A 20598-nucleotide genomic window follows, 5' to 3' on the forward strand; every position below is an offset into this window, starting at 1 on the left:
TTTAAATCCAATTCTTGAAATTCAGGAAATACATTCAGTGACACATAAAGTTAGCTGTCTTGAAAATCTTGATATTTAACATTGCACAATTATTTCTTCCCATTTTTGTTCCTGTGCTTTAATTTTCTCAACTACATCCTCCATATTGGTTAATAAAAAGAGCAGCAGATTTGTGTTTGTGGACATGTGTGGTTCATTCTCTGAAGGAAAAACTTAGGCATTTCCTAGAAGCTCTGTGCTTGGCAAAGTTGTCTCTCAACAGATGTCAGAATAAACTTTGGCTTTTATCATTTACCGAAGAACTGCATTTTCATGCTGGAAATATATCCTTTTTTTCTTTTCTTTGGCTGGGCAAATAATAGTACAGGTTATTTATCATTCAAAATTATGACTGACCTCTCCACAAGCTACTTATGACCCCATTTCAAAATTGTAATGGCTGCAGCAGGCCTGCAGTTGTTTGCCCTTATGACCCACCATAGGGTTGCTGCAGCACACTCCTGTCTCCTCCCATCCCACCTCACCAGAAGCTTGCAGCATTTGGGCCTTCTCCCCACATGCCAATTACACCCCACATTTACCTTCTGAAACGCTCCAGGTCTCATGTTATGAGAAGAGGGCAAGTCACGTGTCCCTGGGCTGTGCGGTGGTGACCAGAACACCAACACCATTTTGAGCAGGACAAAAAGGTGAATGTACAAAGAATAAGTCATCCTAGCACTTTAGAAAGCCTTAGAGCTCTTTAAAAGGTAACTTGTGAGAGAGTGTTCTGCCTTATGGGCTGAGAATCAAGCCTAAGCCATGGAAGGACCCAATGGGAGTGGAAAAAGGTCTTTTGGGACCCAAAGTCCCCAAAAGTGGGAAGTAGAACACAGGGTGTCTCAAGGATGGGGAGGCATTGAGGGGAGCTAGGGCAGGTGGGCCTGGGCCTGTACTAGGCCTTCAGTAGTCTCCCCCATCCAGTGGGCATCGCACACTCCCCTTAAGGACCCATAAATTCATTTTACATTTCACTGGGGAGAGCAGGAATGGGGTGTTGTTAGGCAATGTGTTTCACCTAATGACTACTGCGACATGTGACCGTAATGGGCAAGGCTCCATTACAATCTGATTTCAAGAACTACCTTTATAGTAAACTAAAACAGTTTTGGCTTTACTCTTTTTTTCCACTTATTTTAATTCAAATATATAGTCTACAATAGTGGCCCTCAACCTTTTGGCACCAAGGTCTGGTTCTATGAAGAAAGGTTTTTCCTGGACTGGGGAGTGTGTGGTTTTATTTGCTACTTGCATCACAGGCTTGGGGCTTTGCTTGTTTGCGTGACCAAGGTGCTGACATGTCGTGGATCTGTGCCAGTCCACGGACTGGGGATTGGGGACTCCTGTTCTATAATACTATTGATTCCATTCATTTGAATTTATTATGCAGATACGCTTTTGTTTAATATACATTACAAATTCTACCTTTAAACTTACCTTTTGAGAAAATCATATCCCTGAATTGCAGTATTCTAGTCATGGAAATGACCTTAACCAGGCCACTGTTATATTTTTAAAATTATATTGGTGGAAATATAATTTTATAATAAGGTTAATGTAAAATAAACTTAATATTATTTATTAAGAGTTCAGACTCATCCTGTTTATTTTCTTTCCTCAACATAAACAATAGGTGTCATAAACCTTGCCCAATAATACTTTCCCTGATCTTTTATTGAATAGTTCAATAGGCCTGTTACAGCAGCTGTTTAACTTCCTGAAATAGTTTACAAGTATTTACTTGAAGTTATTATTTCATGGTTTTTATCTTCAATGAAGCTCAAGATCTAGCATCTGATTGAGTCTCAGATTATTACCAGTTCTTTTAAAGTACGACCCATTTTGTAATAACACCAGTCACACAGATGACTTGGAAATGGTCCCAGAAACTTTAGAAGAATGTTTGATGAAAGAAGTGTATATTTCTGCCCACTTTGGTACATAGAAATGAGAGTTGGGTACAGCGAGTAAAACATAAAAGTGAGTTGAATCTATGGGGGTAGATTATCTCAGAAGTATGTATGATGAAACAGATAAGATCAAGAATGAATGGGTGATGAAAAAAATGTGGATTGAATACAAAAATGTGTGACTGGTATATTAAAAACATAATAGGTCTGCTAGTCTAATCCCCTGCTTAGGCAGGAGACTGTACCATTCTGAACAAATGGCTGCCCAACCTCTTCTTGAAAACCTCAAGTGATGGAGCACAAAAATGTACATTCAGTTGGATTAGTCATATACAAATAATGAGTCTGAAAAACCTCCATCATGTTTGGAGTCTATGAGCTCTCCAAAAAGATAAAAATGGGAATTTTGGACTTTGGGAAGAAATGTCAGAAGAAGACTGCTCTTCTAAAAGCCAATGACCACGGAGGAATGAAGAGCTGGCAAGTAGACTGACTCTTCATAATTCTCCCTGAATTGCCCCCAAGTGCTCCAGACAATTGTTTCTCATAAGGAGACTGCAGGACAAAAATCCGCAATAGGTTTAATGCTCTGGGTGATGAGGACGCAATCATCTTGCTCAAATGCGCAAGTACCTTCAAAGTACCTTTAAAAAGACAATAGGTTTGCATACCTCTTTTAAGATCACTTTTAGAAGTTGCATTGAATCAATATGTTTTATAGCACTAGATGAGTTTTATAGCACAGCTTGAGTTTCCTTCAGTTGTTAGGAAAAAATGTTTTAAATGCAAGTTTAAAGACAATCATAAATTTGGAATAAACAGCGAAAGACTTGGGTCCAGATAAATGTGAAATTGGAAATAATTACACAGAGAGAATATTTCCTGTAGGAAAATGCTTTTCTTTTGAATTCTTAAAAATGATATGAGATTTTAAAAATTGGACACTAGAGGGAACTAAAGATTACAATTTAAAAAAAAAACTTAAATTCAACTTTAATCAGTATATTTTAACATTTGATATATTTTTGAATAATGAACCTAAAAGTATCTTTTAAAGAATGCCTACCTCTATAGATAAGACTATGTTTAAAAGACATCATGGAAGAAGAACAAGTTTTAACTAATAAGATTGAGAGCTACTTAAAAGCGGTTTTAAAAATGACAGGCAGCAACAATGATATGAAAAATATGTTACATACAGAACATTCAAAAGAAACTTGCTGATGTCTTAATAATTAAAAGAGGTATACAAACCAAGAGAGTGTCTTGGATAATTTTCCTGTATTGGATTTACAAAACAGGCTTGTTTAAGGCTTTGAAAAATTTTATAATAAGGGATAAAAAAAGGAAATCAAGTACTAGAACATTATTTGAAGGGACTAAAGATCAAGACTGTTAAATGTAAATGGAAGGAATATAAAGATGGCTTCTTTGATTAAAAAAATATATGATGTTATCTCTGGTAACCCTTAAAGATCTTGCTGACATCAGGACCGACATGACTTTCACTTATAGTAGTTTCATGTTTCATTTCCAGTACAGTTATCTATTAAATTGCCCATGCCAGATTTAGGAACATCTCAAATGAACAACTATAAAATTTATATCTGGTATCAAATGAGAAGGTAGAATTTTACTAAAAAGTAGAGGTTTTGAATTAAGTCTTGACTTATGAGAGAGATGCTGTTTGTGCCTAGATGTTTGTTATTTCTAGAAAAGCAACTCCACTGCTAACTGTAAAATAAAAAAATAAAAATGTTTTTAAAGAATTCTGAAGAGAGAAAGTTTGCTTTTTATTATAATCTTTACAAATCAATTTGTTGAAATTTGCCTCTTAGTTTGGATTACCTTACCCCCAGAAAGTAGATGATAGTGGAAGTAGTCTTTTCTGTCCTTAAAGCCTGAGTAAGAATCTTAGAATAATTGAATCTTAAGAGCATATTGTGAGTGCAATTGTTTACTCATTTATCACAAAAATATTTTGTAGAAGAGTCATGTGCAATCATATTCCACATTTAGCATAAAGTCTTAAAGAGTACAAAAATTGCTTATATGTTTTTAAACTATTTATCAATATTTATTTATCACTTTTATATGATGTTTTCAGTTATCTCCCATTCCACATCTGATCAGTTCAAAGCCATTTCAGCATTACTATAATTTGGATGACCTCGGATTTTTCCTTGAGTACCTAGGCTACAAGGAAATTTAGTAGTAGCCCTGGAAGTGAAGTCTAGTGAAAGAGTTAGTCAATATTGCCAAAATAATAATTTATTTTGAAAAAAAATATTTTTATATGTGCAAACATCCTTTATTTCTCTTACTGCAGAATGTGCATAGTTTTCGAAGTTAAAAAAATAGTTGCTTGAAAGAAGTGTTAATCCATTATATTTCTGTGAAGATTGCTAGCCTAAAAAACTAGGTTATTTAGATTGCTGAAGCAATAAATTAACTGAACTTTTTATTTTTCTTTCAGCAGCTTCATGAAACTGTAAAAAGGAAACTTGATAATTCTGTTTCACCTCAAAATGGCGACCAGTCAAATGGCTTTGGTGACATATTTCCCATGCCCAAGAAATTGTGTCATGATGATGGTCTTGGTGGGTTGAGTGGCTCCTCCAATGGAATACCTCCTGTATCCCCTCTACATCAGCCTGACAGCAAACCTTCCAGTGGAGAAAATTTACAGCTTAATGGAAAACATTCCATGAGCCTAGATGGAATGAGCAAAAAGGACCTGCCAGATTCTAGCCTTCAGTTGAATGGAAGCAGTGATGCTGATGACTCATTTGCTATGGTTATTAACAAAGAACTCAAACAAGAACCAGATGATCTTCCTTGTATGATTACGGGACCAGGAAGTTCGATATCGCAAAACAATTTGATGTCTGATCTTAACCTTAATGACCAAGAGTGGGAGGAGCTAATGAATGAACTAAACAGATCAATGCCCGATGAGGATATGAAAGACCTATTTACTGAAGACTTTGAGGAAAAGAAAGATGCTGATCCTTCAAATTCAACTGCACAAACTCCTTTACCACAAGATATCATTATAAAGACTGAATTTTCCCCGGCAGACTTTGAACAGGAACAAATAGGGTCTCCACAAGTCAGAACTACCTCTACTGGCACGTTTATTGGTACATCTTCTATCCCTGTTACTGCTGCTTCTCCAGCAGTTAGTAATTCTCAAACAATGTTTCAGCCTTCAAATCAGTCCATGCCTGAAAATCCCAACCAGTCAATAATGCAACCATCAAGCCAGGCTCAAAATGTTCAGAGGCCTCTATCTAATACATTGTTATCTGGAAAACTACAGGGAGTGCCAAAGAGATGTCATCTGCTAAACAGCTACAGCAAATAGCTGCTAAGCAAAAGAGAGATCAATTGTTGCAGAACCAACAGCAGGTCCACCCATCCAATCAAATTTCTAGTTGGCAACAATCTGGACCTTCTCACAGTCCATTGGCTGTCTCATACACTATGGAAAATCCAACTAGTCCTTCTGTTTACCAGCAAGACTTCAGTAACCAAAAACTCCTGATACCCAATATGCCAAACAAGAGTTCTCCTAGAACAGGAGGTAATTATCATGGTGGAAATATGCTAAGCCATCAGCCAAGCAACATAAATCAGAATTCTGCATCTAATCAAAACTCTGTGTTAGATTATGGGAATACAAAACCTCTTTCACATTACAAAGAATGTGGGCAAGGAATCACAGTACCTGGACAAAACAAGTCTTCTATGTTAGCATATCTTCAGCAACATCAGCAGTCTACGCTGCCTCATATGAGCGATGAGCAGAGTGGGATATTTGTAATGAAGAAGTCTGGAAATATTGCTTATAGGCCTTTAATACCACACAATCAGGTAAGTGTTTCTAGCAGCTGGTTGGGTATAGTAATATACTAATTAATTTCATAGCATATGCTGTAAATAGCCTTATAAGTTTCATTTTAAGAAGAATCAACCTTTCACTTAAAAAACAGTGTGGGAAAAGTTACTTAAAATACTTTCTTGGTATATACCAGTAGTTTCTCTCTCCTTTCTGAATTGTTCTTTCAGGATTAGTGTACAGTTCAAAATCTGTTAACCATTAAGGAAATTTCTTTTTTTTTCTGATAGCTTTTTTAATGAAAATTATTAGTCTTGTAGAAAACAAACTGAATTTTGGAAGTTGATTATAGTTTTTATTCATTGTAAAAAGCTCAATATATAGCTTTTATTAATTGTGAAAAAACTCCATGGATATTATCACAAACCTGCACAGGTCATTAAATATTATTGATGAAGTGAATGTTCAAGACCAAATGAAATTTAGGGCAGGGAAACTATTTGTTTCAATTGCTGTAAAACTTCAATAGATACCTACCTCTTGTCTACCTCCAAAAATGAAATGCTTGTGGTAATCAAGGAAATGTTGGAACAACATATCAGTATTTGCCATCTCCTATTGAATGACACACTAACATACATATTGTTGTTATGCATTCATTGCATGTATACTTCTCGCATAGCTCACTTTCCTGTTCTCCTATTGCCCCTATAATAAGATAACAGAATAGGGAATATATTTGTTACATAATATTTTACTAAATCTGATTAACAAAAGAAGAAATACACAGAGACATACTTGATTGCATTAAAAGTGAAATAGGGAAAGAAAAAGAAGCCTGAAACATTCCATTATGAAATAGCTCCGAAGAGCTTGCTTTAAATTGCTAAAAAAATCCTGTTTCTGATCTCTCTGACAACAAAAGACCAAATCAAATATTGACTGACAATGTATGTTAATAGGCCATTTCAGCAAATAAGATATATCTTTCCCAGTGACGTGCGTTGAGGTTTATGGCTGGTGAGGCAGTCCTCTCCCCCGGCACCCCACTGACTAAAGCGCTTTCTTTCGCCCGCCTGAGCTCTGCCGCAAACTCAGGCGGCGAAGAAAGTGCTGTAGTCAGTGGGTGTCGCAGGAGAGGAGAGAAGGCCTGAGCATTGCATTTATTAAAGAAAAAAAAGGAAATTTGAAGGAAAAGAGGGAGCATGGGGGTGGGGGCATCAGAAACGGAGAAAGAGGAGGAAGAGTGAGTGCGACGCTGAAGCGTTAAACAGAATGACAGAGTTGAAGCCTCTAAAAATGTGCCCTCTACTATGAGCAGAGAACGCGTGCCTCCAACTACCTCGGGATTTTTTAGGCTTTTAACCCTCGCTTACTCTGCTCGAAGCGCCTAAAAAGTGCACACTAGATGAGGCATGCAGTTCTCCCTGCCTCATAGTAGAGGGCGCTTTTTTAGAGGCTTTTTTAAACAGGCAGTCATCACGGTGAGGCAGCAGCTAGCTAGCCTAACCTCAGCACTCGCCTTTTCACGTTTACATTTTTTTTCCTTTTCATGTTTGACATTGGTGAGGCTGTGCCTCCCCAGTCTCCCCTGACTGCACGTCACTGATGTTTCTAGATGCTGTACTTATACTGTTATCAAGGAATGTTGAATGTGACCAAAATGCAGTTAAGGCTAGAAATTTAGACTATACTTTTTCTGACTTTCTAAAATAATGTTACATGAAAGCTTCAGTCTCCAAAACTATGATAAGCAAACAAGATAATATCTGTAGCCTGACGTGATTCCTTTGGCTTATTCTTTTTCTGTACTTTGCATAAAGTTACACAATAGCATAATAGGTATGTAGGTACTTAATTCCTTATTGTGACTAACCAACTATAAATATTCCCTTAAAAATCAATACAAGTAGATTTTTCTTGATAAATATCTGTATCCCATCTCAAATTCTTCCACAGCGCACAGAGAACAACTGTTCAGGTAAGCCAACGGTCTTTTACAATAGATAGGATTGTCTTGACTTATTCTCCTGTGCACTGCTTGGAGTGTCCAAGCAAGGGTTAAATTCTGTCCCACTGCCCAAGGACTGGATTGAAAATTCTTTGGCCATGCCTTCTGGCTTCTTCTAGCTGCAGTTTTTTCAATTCAGTCCAAGTCCTTCAGGATGTTCATAGCCTTAGCTGATTTTTTTTCTCTTTTTTACTACTTAGTCGAGTGATTTTTTTATTTTTACTTATCATTTCTAGTTAGATTAGTTATCCTTGGTTTCTCTTCCTTGCCTTGCCTGTGAGGAGCCAGTTCTTCACTCCAGACGGAGCAGTGAGCTCCTCAGCCTCCCGAGCAGCTTTGCCGCTGCGGCTCATCTTCACCCACGGGATAGTCCGAGGCTTTGGCAGCCTGTCCGGCTCCAGGGAGGCTCGTTGAGAGACCGGACGACCACGCGGCGCGCATTTGGGCCAGGCGTAGTCATCTTCATTCCCTGGGTCGTGCACATGTCTACGGTTGGCGTGGCCATTTGGGTGGGGGTCCCGCCAAAAGTACCATTTTGGGGCACATTGCCAGTGGAGCTTCAGAAGACAGCAGAACAACTCCTCAATGCTGCAGCGGTCTCAGGGCAAGTGCTTTAGCACTCGGAGGCCTTGGCGGCTGCCATCCTCCACAGGCCACCTTTCCCCCAGCTGCTGCAAATCTGCTGGATTCCAGCGTGTGAACCTACCTTCCTGGACTGGCAGCGCTGTGTCCATTTGGCACGCGCTTGCTCCTTCCTCATCGTGGGGGTGAGTGGGGCTACCATCTGACACGCCCCCCCCCCCCGACAGATCGCAGTTTCTCCACTTTCGGCTGTCGCAGTTTGGTAGCATGGAAAGGATGCCATTGTGGAAGCTCCCGAGGAAGGGCCCTCCACCTGGCAGGACAGGCCTTATAGCAGTAAGGCGGGCAGGGTTGCCAGGTAGGCCATAAGGGAGATAGGGAGGTGCCCTTATTCCAGGAAGAAGACAACAGGCCAGGATAGGGTGGATGCCAGCGCCACATGTCCTCAGAAAGGCAATTTGATAAGGTGCAAAGGCAGAATATCACTGTTTGCACAAGTTCATTGTGAGGACACCTCACAGTACCCGGGGAGCCAGGGACCTTCTCAGCCAGGCCCTCCCCTATCCTCCTGCGGGGGGACCCCCAAGCATTTTCCTCAACCAGTCCTATGGAGGATCCAGATCTCCTTCTATCGGTGGGGGTGCTGATCTATTCAATTGTGAGGTAGTTGAAGATGGCGATTCTCCTCCCCCTCCCTCCTCTGCCTCCTGCAGGCCTTCTTCAACAGCCACCACTAGGGCAGGGACCCACCAGTGGGAGGATTAGGGCCCCGCCCTTTCGGCTGAGTTGTGGGAGGTGATCCCTACTGCAATTTCCCAGGGCATCGCCCAGGGGCCTCAAGGAAAGGGGATGCTAAGTCAGGGCATGGGCACAAGGGCAAGTCCAAGGCCCACAGGCCTTCCTCACCTCCCCCCTCCGTCGTTAGTGCTGGTCAGTGTCAGAGGAGGAGGACCTTGCAGAACCAGAGCTGTCGGAGGACAAGGGATTGGTTCCTGATAAGTCCGCCTTTGCTGGCTTGTTCAAGCCCTCTCTATTTAAATCAATTTTGCACAAGGCAAAGGTCATTACTCACCTGGAGGTGGCTCCTCCCATCACTCAGGAGTCTACTGATTCTGCTGGCCCAGTGGGGGGTTATTCAATGAGAATATTCAGGCTCAGGAATTAGTTCCCACACCTAAGTTATTTAAGGATGTAGTGCAGCGCCAGTGGGTACAGCCAGGAACCTGGGCGACCCTGGGTATGGACAAGCCGCTTACGCTGTTGAACCTAGCATAGAAGATCTCCTCAAGCTTCCAGAGATCGATGCTCCTGTGGCTGCCCTCACCTCTAATTCTGTCCTTCTGCCTGATCTGTTGGAAGGTCTTAAGGTGGAGGACAAGAGAACAGATAGGGTGTGTCACAACACCCACCAGGCCGCGACGTGGGCCATACAGGCTTCCACTTCAGCCTCCTTTTCAGCAGGGCCTCCATTGCCTGGCTTCGCCAGCTGCTCACCCATCTTCCGCATGGGGATTCTAGGCTCCATCAGGATTTAATACAATACTGGCGGCAGCTGAATATACTACGGATGCATCCCTCAATGCAGCGAAGTTCGCTTCTAGGGCCATGGCTTCCAACATCATCTCCCGCTGGCTCCTATGGCTTTGCCATTGGAATGCGGACATGAGGTACAAGTGGAAGTTTGCTTCCGCTCCCTTCAGGGGAGGTAAACTGTTCGGGGATGCTCTGGACTCGGTCCTAATTGAAAACAAGAACAAGCGGAAGGTCATGCCTTCCGTCTCCCGCAAACCGGATTGCAGATGATCCTCCTTTTGAAAGCAGTCCTTTCGAGCGGCCCGAGCTACAGTCCAATTCATCTTCATCCTCTTCTTCCTTTCAATGCCCCTATTCTCAGGGATCAGACCGAGCTCAGCTCAGAACAGGCAACCATTTCGAGACATGGGTCGTCACCAGCTCTGGGCTTCCAAGGGATGTCCGAGTGGATTGGCTAAGCAGAGCCACCAGTCTGGACCAGTCGGAGTGGCGTCTTCACCTAAACCTGTTTCATCAGCTATCTCTTAGATTCGGGCCTCTTCACCACTCTGGAAAATTCACCAGATATTGCTCACCGCAGGCAGAAGGGGTGGACGCTCTCAACTGCGTCTGGCCCACATGCCTCCTTTACCGCTTTTCCACCATTGCCGTTAATTCCTCGAGTCATCAGGAGGATTCTGGTGGAGCGAGCAGAGGTGTTACTGGTGGCACTTTACTGGTCGCGAAGATCCTGGTTCGCTGACCTGACCAGCCTCTCCATCGCTCAGCCCTGGAGAATCCTGCAGGACTTGGTCTCTCTCAGCCAGGGGGTTATATGTCACCCGGAGCAGCAGTGGCTCCAACTGACCATCTGGCACTTGAGAGGGACCTCCTGACTAGGGCCAGTTTCTCCAGCCAGGTCATACCGAACCATTCAGGCAGCTAGGCGGCCCTCCACCACCAGAATCTACTGATGCCTTTACCGGGTGGTGCGCTCTCCATCAGCTTGATCCACTCACGTCGTCCCTTCCACAAATCTTGGACTTCCTCCAAGAGGGGTTCGATAAAGGACTGGCTCCGAACATCTTGCGGCATCATATTACAGCACTATCCACCGTTTTGTCCGTGGATTCCCATCAGCCACTCAGCCGTCATCCCAGCGTGTATGCCTTCCTTAAAGGGGCGTCGAACTTGTGTCCGCAGGTGGTGCATCACTACCCTACCTGGAAGCTTGTAGTGGTGCTCAGGGCTCTTTCTGGATCACCGTTTGAACCTCTCCGGGCTTCGTCCATCCAACATCTTTCATTTAAAACAGCCTTCCTCGTCACCATCACCTCGGCAAGGAGAGTGTCTGAGTTGGCGGCTCTGTCAGTTAGGGAGGACTTGTGTCTCATTCTTAATGACAGGGTTGTCCTTTGTTTAGACCCTTCATTTGTTCCGAAAGTCAATTCATACTTCCACAGAGCTCAAGAACTTATACTTCAGAATTTTTGCCCGAGGCCTAGTCACCCTAGAGAGTGCCATTGGCACATCCTCGACATGCAATGGATGCTGAAGAGATACATTAAGCGGACGTCATCCTTCCGGCACTCTGAGACCTTGTTTGTGGTCATTTTAGCTGGCGACTATGGGCTGCAAGGTTTCCTCATCCACCTTTGGGTGCTGGCTCAAAGCTTGTATTTCGCTCGCCTGTGAACATCAGGGAAGACTGGTACCTTCCAGACTGACTGCGCACTCAACCAGAAGCGCAGCCACCACAGCTGCCTTGGCTACCCAGGCCTCAATTGAGGAGATCTGCAAGACTGTGACCGGGGCGGCGCCTTCTTTATTTGTAAGACACTACGAATTGGACAAATAGCCTCTGCGGATGCGGCCTTCGGGAGACGTGTCTTGCAGAGTGTTCTTTCCACCAACTCTTAAATTTTAGCATTGTGGGCCGCATTTGTTGCACCTGCCCTAGTGACATTTTGCTTGGGCATGTTGCTTGGACACTCCAAGCAGTGCACAGGAGAATGACCGTTGTTTACCTGAAGGGTCGTTCTCTGTGCACTGAGGGAGTGTCCAACTCCACCCTGGGGTGAAGTTTCTGGATGATCCGGCTCCTTGTGGTGGATCTACAACCGTGTGAACAGCCGTCTTGCATGAACCATGCCTTCATTGAAAAAACTGCAGCTAGAAGGAGCAGAAGGCGTGGCCAAAGAATTTTCAATCCAGTCCTTGGGCAGTGGGAAGAATTTAACCCTTGCTTGGACACTCCCGCAGTGCACAGAGAACGACCCTTCAGGTAAGCCAATGGTCAATTTCTCAATTTTCAAATTCAGTATCAATATTCACTGGTAACTTTAATGCTATATTGTGATGGGAAATCAATGCCACAGTGTTTTCTCCTGTTATAATGCCTAATTTTCTCCTCCTTAGGGATGACCTGATGGAAATCTAAAGATAATGGAGTTTAGTTCTTAGTCTCCATGAAATTTTATTTGTGGTCATTTAATGGATTATGCCAGGTTATTTAAAAGCAACCTTTGATTCAATACTATGTAGCAAATTCTGGAAGAAAGTAATTAGAATGGCAACAAACCTATTCCAACCCAAAAGCTTGCCAAAATTTGATGTATTCTTGCATGAATATTATTTATTTGTATATTAATATTAGAGTTGGGATTTTCACTGAGCCAGAAATCCGTCCATGTATGTTTCTGTATATTAGAAACTGATCCCTGAAAAAACAAGGATCCTATTACTTGCTAAATCTCAGTTGGGTCGAATTATAGCTTTCACTTGAATGCCCATTGCTGAATTGAAAGTGAAATCCATCTTTCTCTACTTGTAATAGTAATTAATGCATGGTAGGTTCTCATAGATACCATTCAAAGAAAGTTAATTAATGGCATATAAAGTTGTTTGAAAGTACATAAAGGAATATCAATAAAAAGAGTTCAGAAATAACAACAGAGTTAAAGGATCTTATTCAAATTTCTCTTACTCTAAATATCCAAGAAATGCTAAACCATTTGTTTATCTCCTCTTTCATTTATCTTCCATAACCAAGAAATAAGTTTTATACCAAGATCAGCAAAAGAATTACTGCATAACCTAAAACCTGCATAACCTTAATTACTGCATAACCTAAAAGAAAGTATTCTTTTGCTGATCTTGTATAAAATTTATTTCTTGGTTATGGAAAACCAAATATTTAAGCATATCAAAATTATTACTAAGCTAATGCAATTAGTCTGATTTACTCTCATTTATACATAACAAATTCACATAATAGCAAACGTTGCATTCTTGATATAACGTACAGGCATAATTAAGAAAGGAAACCACACAATTTGTACCACTAAATTTAGGAGTAGAATAAAACATTCACTCAAAATATTACAATTTGAGGAGATCCAAGGTGAATCAAGGTCTGCTTCAGAAACCAATTAAAAATCTTATTTCCCTGTTCCCAAAACAATTGATTTTGTCCAAAGTAGTTGCATCAATTAAGAATCTAACGTTATTTATGAACAATTCTGCCTGAGCTGAATATTTGGAACCTGTATTCTATGGGTATTCAAGTCTTAACCATATTAATGGTTAATTGTTGAACTAGCCAGTTTAGGAAGGATGTGATATTATCCTCATTGAACTAGAGATAGGAGTCTATTTGAAAAGTTTTAGTTATTTACTTTTAATTTTTTTTCCTATTGAAAGAGTCTACATGGAATTTGATCTTTATTGAACTGCCTCTTGCAATGAAATCTCTTCAGATTGCCTCTAGGTGGCAGCTCTTCTGTATAAGCCATTTCATATACTTTGGCTCATTTCATTTAGAAACAAAGTTATGCTAGATTATACTTTTTCATGAATCACAGTGTAGTAGTGAATACTCAATACGTTTTTCATTATTGTGGTCAATAAAAATTGGAGATACTGCTCTTCTCAAATGATGTCCTTGTTGCATAACCAATTTCTGTCTCTGCTTTTATAGGATCAAATCATTCTGCTGGTGTTCCTCGCATTCCTGTTTCTGTTCCTGGCTCTGGTGTAAATGTACAGCCTCCCAATGTTTCCATGGCAGGTAACCATGGTAATGCAGCTTATCTCAACAGTCAGCAGCAAGCAGCTGTAATGAAGCAGCACCAGATGATACTAGATCATAAGCAGCAGCAACAAAAGCAGTTGTTACTAGAACAACAGAAACAACAGTTTCTAATGGGACAGAGGCAACTTCTTGCTGAACAGGTAAAACATTGCTGTGACAAAGATTGTGCCAATGTAGTGGAATATTCAGTACTTGATTATGTTAAATAATCAGGTTGCATATTATGTTTACCACATGAGAGTAGGCTAGTACTGCTTATTACAGATTTTGTAGGATTCCCTCCTACCCACCCCTCAAACACATGCCTTTAAATCAGAAAGGATTTGGAAGACTTGCACTAGGACATTCTTGGGGATAGTTGCTCATTATTGTGAGGCTGCCTTGAAATTGGTCTAAGCAGAAGTCAGGGTAATGGCTTACATGATCCCTCTTTCCAGAATTTAGGGATGAGTATGGATTCTTATCTGGCCACAACTGCACATTTCTGCTGATAAAGGAGGTGTTAAGAAACGAAGAAGAAACATTAGGAGTGGACAGTTTAAAAACAGATTAAGACAACTTTAATAAGGGGCAGGAAGGGAAATGATGGAGAAGGGAATGGAATGGGACAATTCGCCCCTGACAAAAGCAGATTGATTAATGTAATACTGGTAGTTATTGAGAAAGATAGCCAGTACCTAATTGTAATCCCCATCATCTATCATTGCATTTAGAAAGAGCAAATACAAAGTAATAGGCTATGTAGACAGTTCACAGTAACAAACGTAGCAAACTACAGTATTAATGCTTCTGTTAAGCAGTTCTGTATGAAACCAGAGACTAATAAGTCTCATTTGAACATTGAGTTGAAAAAGAATGCTGGAGGAAGGCAGTGACAAACTACTAAGAACTGCATGGAGGGAAGTTGTTCTAAATGAAGCTTGATCCAAGGAATGTTTACATTAATTTCTTCACATTAAGTATATTGTCTCATAAAGTATTTTTTTTCTCAGAACATTTTCTGATCCCTTTTGTTTTGCGTGTTTTAAGATGCACACATTACCTTTACATACAAAGTATATTTTATTTTCTAAAATTGGTGTTATATTACAATCAAAGCAGTGGATGGTTAGTTGGTTCAACAATAAAGCTTACATCTGATGCTTTGTGTGGAGAAACATCCTTCTGATAACCTGGATTTCCATTTTAGGAGAAACAGAGGCATCATCAGGAGCAACAGCTCCAGAGGCATTTGACACGACCACCTCCTCAGTATCAAGATCAGACACAAACCCATATCAACAACAAGTTGGGCCAGTTCCCAGGTAAAGGGGATGTGGGGTTGAAATATGAAGGACTGGGATGGACATGAGTTATATTTAAAATGCTCTTTTGTAGTCAAAATATAGTCTGATAGTATTGTTTTATTTATTAAATACATGTGCTATTGTAATGTGTGATTCCTAATGATTGACAACAGCTACAAAATAGACAGTTGAAATATCCACAATAAATGCAGATTAATTGTTCAAGTTAATAAAATCATATAACAGCTCTGACAACATGACATTCACTCCAAAGCTTTCCAAAATAATTAGATTTTAACTAGCTTCCAAAAAGCTGTTCCAAAATGAGTCAGTCTTTTATCAAAGGGCACAAGATATATCTATTGTGTGTGTACACACACACAAACACACACACACAGACCCTGCACAATATCAACATGTTCTGAGAAAGATCTCATGGATTCTGCCTGAAACAGATTAAACAGAATGCCCATTTAACTGGTTGGAACAGAAATCAGCATTGTTAAATACCATACTTTTGAAATATAAGTCTCACTCCCCCCATTTAAAAAGGTCAAAATGTTTATGCGTCTTATACACTGAATACAATCATTTTTGGCCTCCCGAAACCCCACCCCGTGGATCCATTTTTGCCAAAAACAGAACTGTTTTTGGCAAAAATGGGGTGCACAGAGGAGTTGGGAGGCCTGCAGTGCTCCTGGGGCTGGAGAAAGCAAAAACCGGATGCAAGGAGACCAAAACCCTTGCTTTTCTCTTCAAAATCTTGGTGTGTCTTATACTCTGAAAAATACGGTAGTTGTATCTTTGTACAATATATTCCAGATTAATCAGTTGCATTTAAAACAGTAAATTTTATGAAAAGTTGTGTTTTTTGAGATGTGTATGACACATAAAGTATGCTATTATAATAGAAGGAAAGAGATGCTCAGTAAAGCTGCCTTTGTTTAATTTTTGACGTCTTCCCTTAGCCTCCAGAGTCACACAAAACATTTAAAAGAGGCTATTCAGAAGGCTGGCAGGAAGAAGAAAATAACCTTTCTAAAGCTCATCCCACTAGAAGTTTTCAGGATCTAAGCCAGCAAGCCCTAAATATAGCTAGAAACTACTGTATTGCATGTTACATATACAGAATGTTGCATCAAATATTCTGAGAATGTTTGGATTGATTTTAAAATCACTAATGTTGGTAATCTTATATTACAGGTTCATCTCCATCAATGACAGGGGTAAATAATTTAGGCCAGTCCAACTCCAGCAGTCCACGAATGTTTTCTCAGAATCAGAACATGATTCAGATTGGAACAGGGCACAATTCTGTCTCATCAAGCAGTAATCAGCAAGATCGAGCAGTTAATCAATATGCTAGTCTGCAGAATATTCATCGAGGTAATTTATACAGCATGGCATCTGGTATGACCCAGATGGTTCACAACATGCAAATCCAACTGCCAATGGTCAGCCACAGATGCAAAGACAACCCAGTTTGGCTCAGGGCACTGCTCTTCCTGCTGGATACGGACAGAACACACTAGGAAATTCAGGCATTTCTCACCAACATAAAGGAGCACTAAATGCTACATTATCCAAGCCTCAGATGGCAAGAATGCCAGCAATTGGGGCCCAAAATACATCTTGGCAGCATCAAGCTATATCAAATATGAACAATCAGGCTCAAAGAAATAATGGTTTAGCGACGTTTACTGCCAGCTCCACGTTCCATATGCAGCAGACTCATTTAAAGTTGCCCAGTCAACAATTTGCCCAAGGAATGCCTCAGGTAAGCCTCAACACCAGCAGGACAATAGCACCCATGAATTCAGCTGTATCTGGACAGATTCTGCCGTTAGGGGCCCAGCAGCGGACAAACCCTCCTACTCAACAGTCAGTCCAGTCACAACAGGTCTTGCAAGGCATGAGTCAAACTGTCCCAGATCTGACTTTCAGCCAGAATCAAATCAGCAGCTGTCCAGCAGAACCAGTCTACACTGTACTCAAGGTTATCCTGTGAGGACAGCTAATCAGGAATTGCCTTTTGCCTACAGTAACCCATCTGGAGGTAATGGACTACAGAACTTAACGGGAGATACAGACCTCATAGACACTTTATTGAAAAGCAGGACTTCAGAAGAGTGGATGAATGATTTGGATGAGTTATTAGGGAATCACTGAAATGAAATTTGTTTGTTTGTTTTCTTCCCTGAATCATTTTTTTAAAATTACAAATTATCTTTGGACCAAATACCTGTGTCATTGAAAACTCACAGGCTCTAGTGGGAATGTATTGGAGTTCCTTCTTTCTGGGTCTCAGAACATAAAAAAGATGCACCGGCTTGCTAGGAAAAAATGTCATCTCTGTAGTGTGTCTGGAACACAACATATGCAAACAGTTTGGTGCGTACCCCCAAACAGCCCAGCAAAAATGTAACTTTTTTCCAGTGTTTTACATTTGAAGACTTAAATGTGAACCCATGCAGTTGCAGTGCAGAAAGTAAGCCAACAAGGAATAGGCTTTAAGTATTAAGTGTTGGTATTCTTTCTTACAGATAGTACTTGATAGATTTCTTTATCCTAATTTGGATCTCTAAATAGTAAAAAGTGCCACCTTGCCACCATTTTCAAGGAAAGAATGTGTATAGCCCTTGTTTTTTTGTGGAATCCTCCTGAGTTTAGGGAGAATGATGATCTAATCAATGTGTGCCAACATTCTTAGCAAACCAGATATAAGAATTCACAATAACTGATAATGGGCTTACTGGAGATCCTTAACTAATACAACAATTCCAGAAGCAGGTTGCCGTAGGTCTAAACTGGGGAACCTGGTCTTAATTGGCTTATGGCTTACTGAACTAAGCAATTTGCACTCTGCTATTGGGGGGGGGGGGTTTCTTTTTTAGTTATTTTTTAATTGGAGAAACAGACTTAAAATCAAGTGTGTGCACTTTTTCTATCTCCTTTCCTGCATTCATTAAAGTTGGATTGATCACACCACATCACATTTCTCTGTTTGATTCAGAGGGCATTCATTCTTAGCAGTATTTTTGTTGCCATGTGTATACTGTACTATGTGGATAGGATGATTTAGTCTTTGTCAAGCAGGTGAAGCAAGTTTTATGCCTTGGGAGTTATTGACTGAAAATTTTGCAATAATGGCACAGGAAGATGGGGGGCACACTATACTTTTTTTAAAAAATTAACAATTGTGAGACGCTTGGGGAAAATGGTGATTGAAGCTCTTTAGAAATATAAAGACGAATCTCCAATGAAATAAATGCTGCTAATTCATCATGTTCCATGGAGACACATTTCCTGGATGTGTAAAATTAGTTCTTTATATGGCAAGGAAAAGAGAATTATTTTTAATGTGTTACCAAAAAGAATTTCTGCTTGCCAACAAACCACCTTTTGCCTTAACCTTTAGTTATAAAGGTAATCAATTTGAAAGTTGTTTTAGATGCATAGATACCTCTCTGTTCCTACTCGAGGTTTTGTTTTGTTCTTTAATGAACAGGGCTATTTACCTCCTGTTATAAGGATTCTTCATTTACTTCATAGCATTTGCAACTGAGAATCATAGAATTTCCTTTGCCTCAGATACGTTCAGGAGAATTTATAGAAATATTTGAATCTGGGATTTTTTGGACGGGGGAACAGTGAAGAGATGAAAGAAGATGAACAATAGGAAAATATTTTACTGTATCTGCAGTGTTTCTCTCAAATGTGCACTTTGGAAAACAATCTGCTTTAACACTACTTTTAATTTAATTTTCCCGTTCCTTTCATTGTATATGGTTGCCATCCATGATCAAGATAAGTATGCCATGCTAAAGAGATGTTTGTGTTTTGGTGGATAATTGATGGGGAATAATGGTGAAAACTGCATGTTAATGAATGGTTCCACTACTGATATGTCCAGACTGAAGCAAATTGCATTGAGTGTATATTTTTAAAAAATCATTTTATAATAAGAGTTGCTTAATTTAATAATTAAAATATAGGTGTCACTATATTGTAAGTAAATTAGATTAGAGTTACATTTACTAATCTTTTCCATAAATCGGCAATTGAGTTAATTTTTTTTCAGTGAATTCAATTCAATCAAAGATTTGATCCAAAATGAATGTCAGCTGGAAAATATTGTAATCTTTGTAGCTGCTTTTTTTGACCATGGAAAAATTATTGGGGTCTGGGAGGAAGAGATTTGAAATGGAGATAAAGTATATTTGTTATGTGTTTTGGTAATCTTGCACCAGTGTGCCTTCCTTTCGTTTGTGGAGGTACTTGAGACCTCATACTTCTTAATTATTTGAGTTCTTCGTATTTCTTCTTTAGGTGCAGAAAAAAATAACTACGAGTTTTATACCATTCTAGCTTAATTTATCAGATAAAATTTTGGTCAGAAGGAAATGTAAGTCACTTTGTGTTTCAAAGTGTCTTTGTTTAGTTACATAAGGTTTTATCAGCTGCAGCACATACAACTAGGAATAAGCCTCTTGTTGCTTTTTAGGTATCCTGGATTACAATTCCCATGGTTCCACACACAGTTGCCCTGCTGCTGGACTGATGAGAATTGTAATCTGGAATCTTTCAAGGGTAACAAATGCCTTCTGGTGAAATAAATTAGCTGGAAATAATTTTGGATTGACTGTCCTTTCAAAATTGGGGGAAAAAAATCAAAATGTTCTTAAAATGTAAGTCACGTTATATCTTCAACTTGATTTCAATTGTTGCTTTCAGTCGATACAAAACTCTTTCAGATTTGAACATGTAGCATAATGTTAGAAGAGGTAAAATGTCCCGTGCAGTGATCCTTGAACATGGAAGCTAGCTGGGGCTAAGTGCAGGGCACTCCCATCAATCACTAGTAGCAGTTCATCATTGAATATCTGCACTTGTGCTTTCTATTCGCTGCAGCTTCAGAGCAATAAGACACCCCCCCTCCCCTCAATTTGCCTGGCCTGTTGCCTCGGTTTTATTTATAGGCTGCAGTCCTGGTGAAGGGTGTGGAAAAAAATCATACCTGTCCAAGATCTCCCCCCCCCCCAAGCGCCTTCCTAAATCCCCGCAAAATGGAAAGGGTGCTCAGTTTTTCTATTCTACACATTTTCTTTGTGTAAATAAATGTTTACAGTTTTATATTAAAGACTGAATAAAAGTTAGATCTTCTGAGTGTATATTTTTACTTTTTATAGATTTTAAAACTATAATTCTTTATATATATGTTGGGGGCGGTTATACGTTTTACATTTGTTTAAATGGTGAACAGTTCAGATTTGATGCTAACCTTTTTTTTTTTTTGACATTGAGATGTATAAAGAGTCCATTAA

The 20598-nt window shown here is 40.0% G+C and overlaps 1 protein-coding gene across 1 annotated transcript in view; it reads left to right on the forward strand.

Moving 5' to 3' along the window:
• The window catches only part of MAML1 (mastermind like transcriptional coactivator 1), a 39680-nt gene extending 19744 nt beyond the window's left edge, over positions 1-19936 (forward strand). Inside the window, 7 exon segments of the mRNA XM_032210517.1 lie at positions 4426-5257; positions 5260-5829; positions 13875-14128; positions 15178-15292; positions 16478-16707; positions 16710-17223; positions 17226-19936. Coding sequence (XP_032066408.1) covers positions 4426-5257; positions 5260-5829; positions 13875-14128; positions 15178-15292; positions 16478-16707; positions 16710-17223; positions 17226-17443 — 2733 coding nt within the window. The 3' untranslated portion in view covers positions 17444-19936.
• Positions 19937-20598: the final 662 nt, after the last annotated feature.

Source organism: Thamnophis elegans, chromosome 2 (genome assembly GCF_009769535.1).
Source record: "Thamnophis elegans isolate rThaEle1 chromosome 2, rThaEle1.pri, whole genome shotgun sequence".
Taxonomy (NCBI): domain Eukaryota; kingdom Metazoa; phylum Chordata; class Lepidosauria; order Squamata; family Colubridae; genus Thamnophis; species Thamnophis elegans.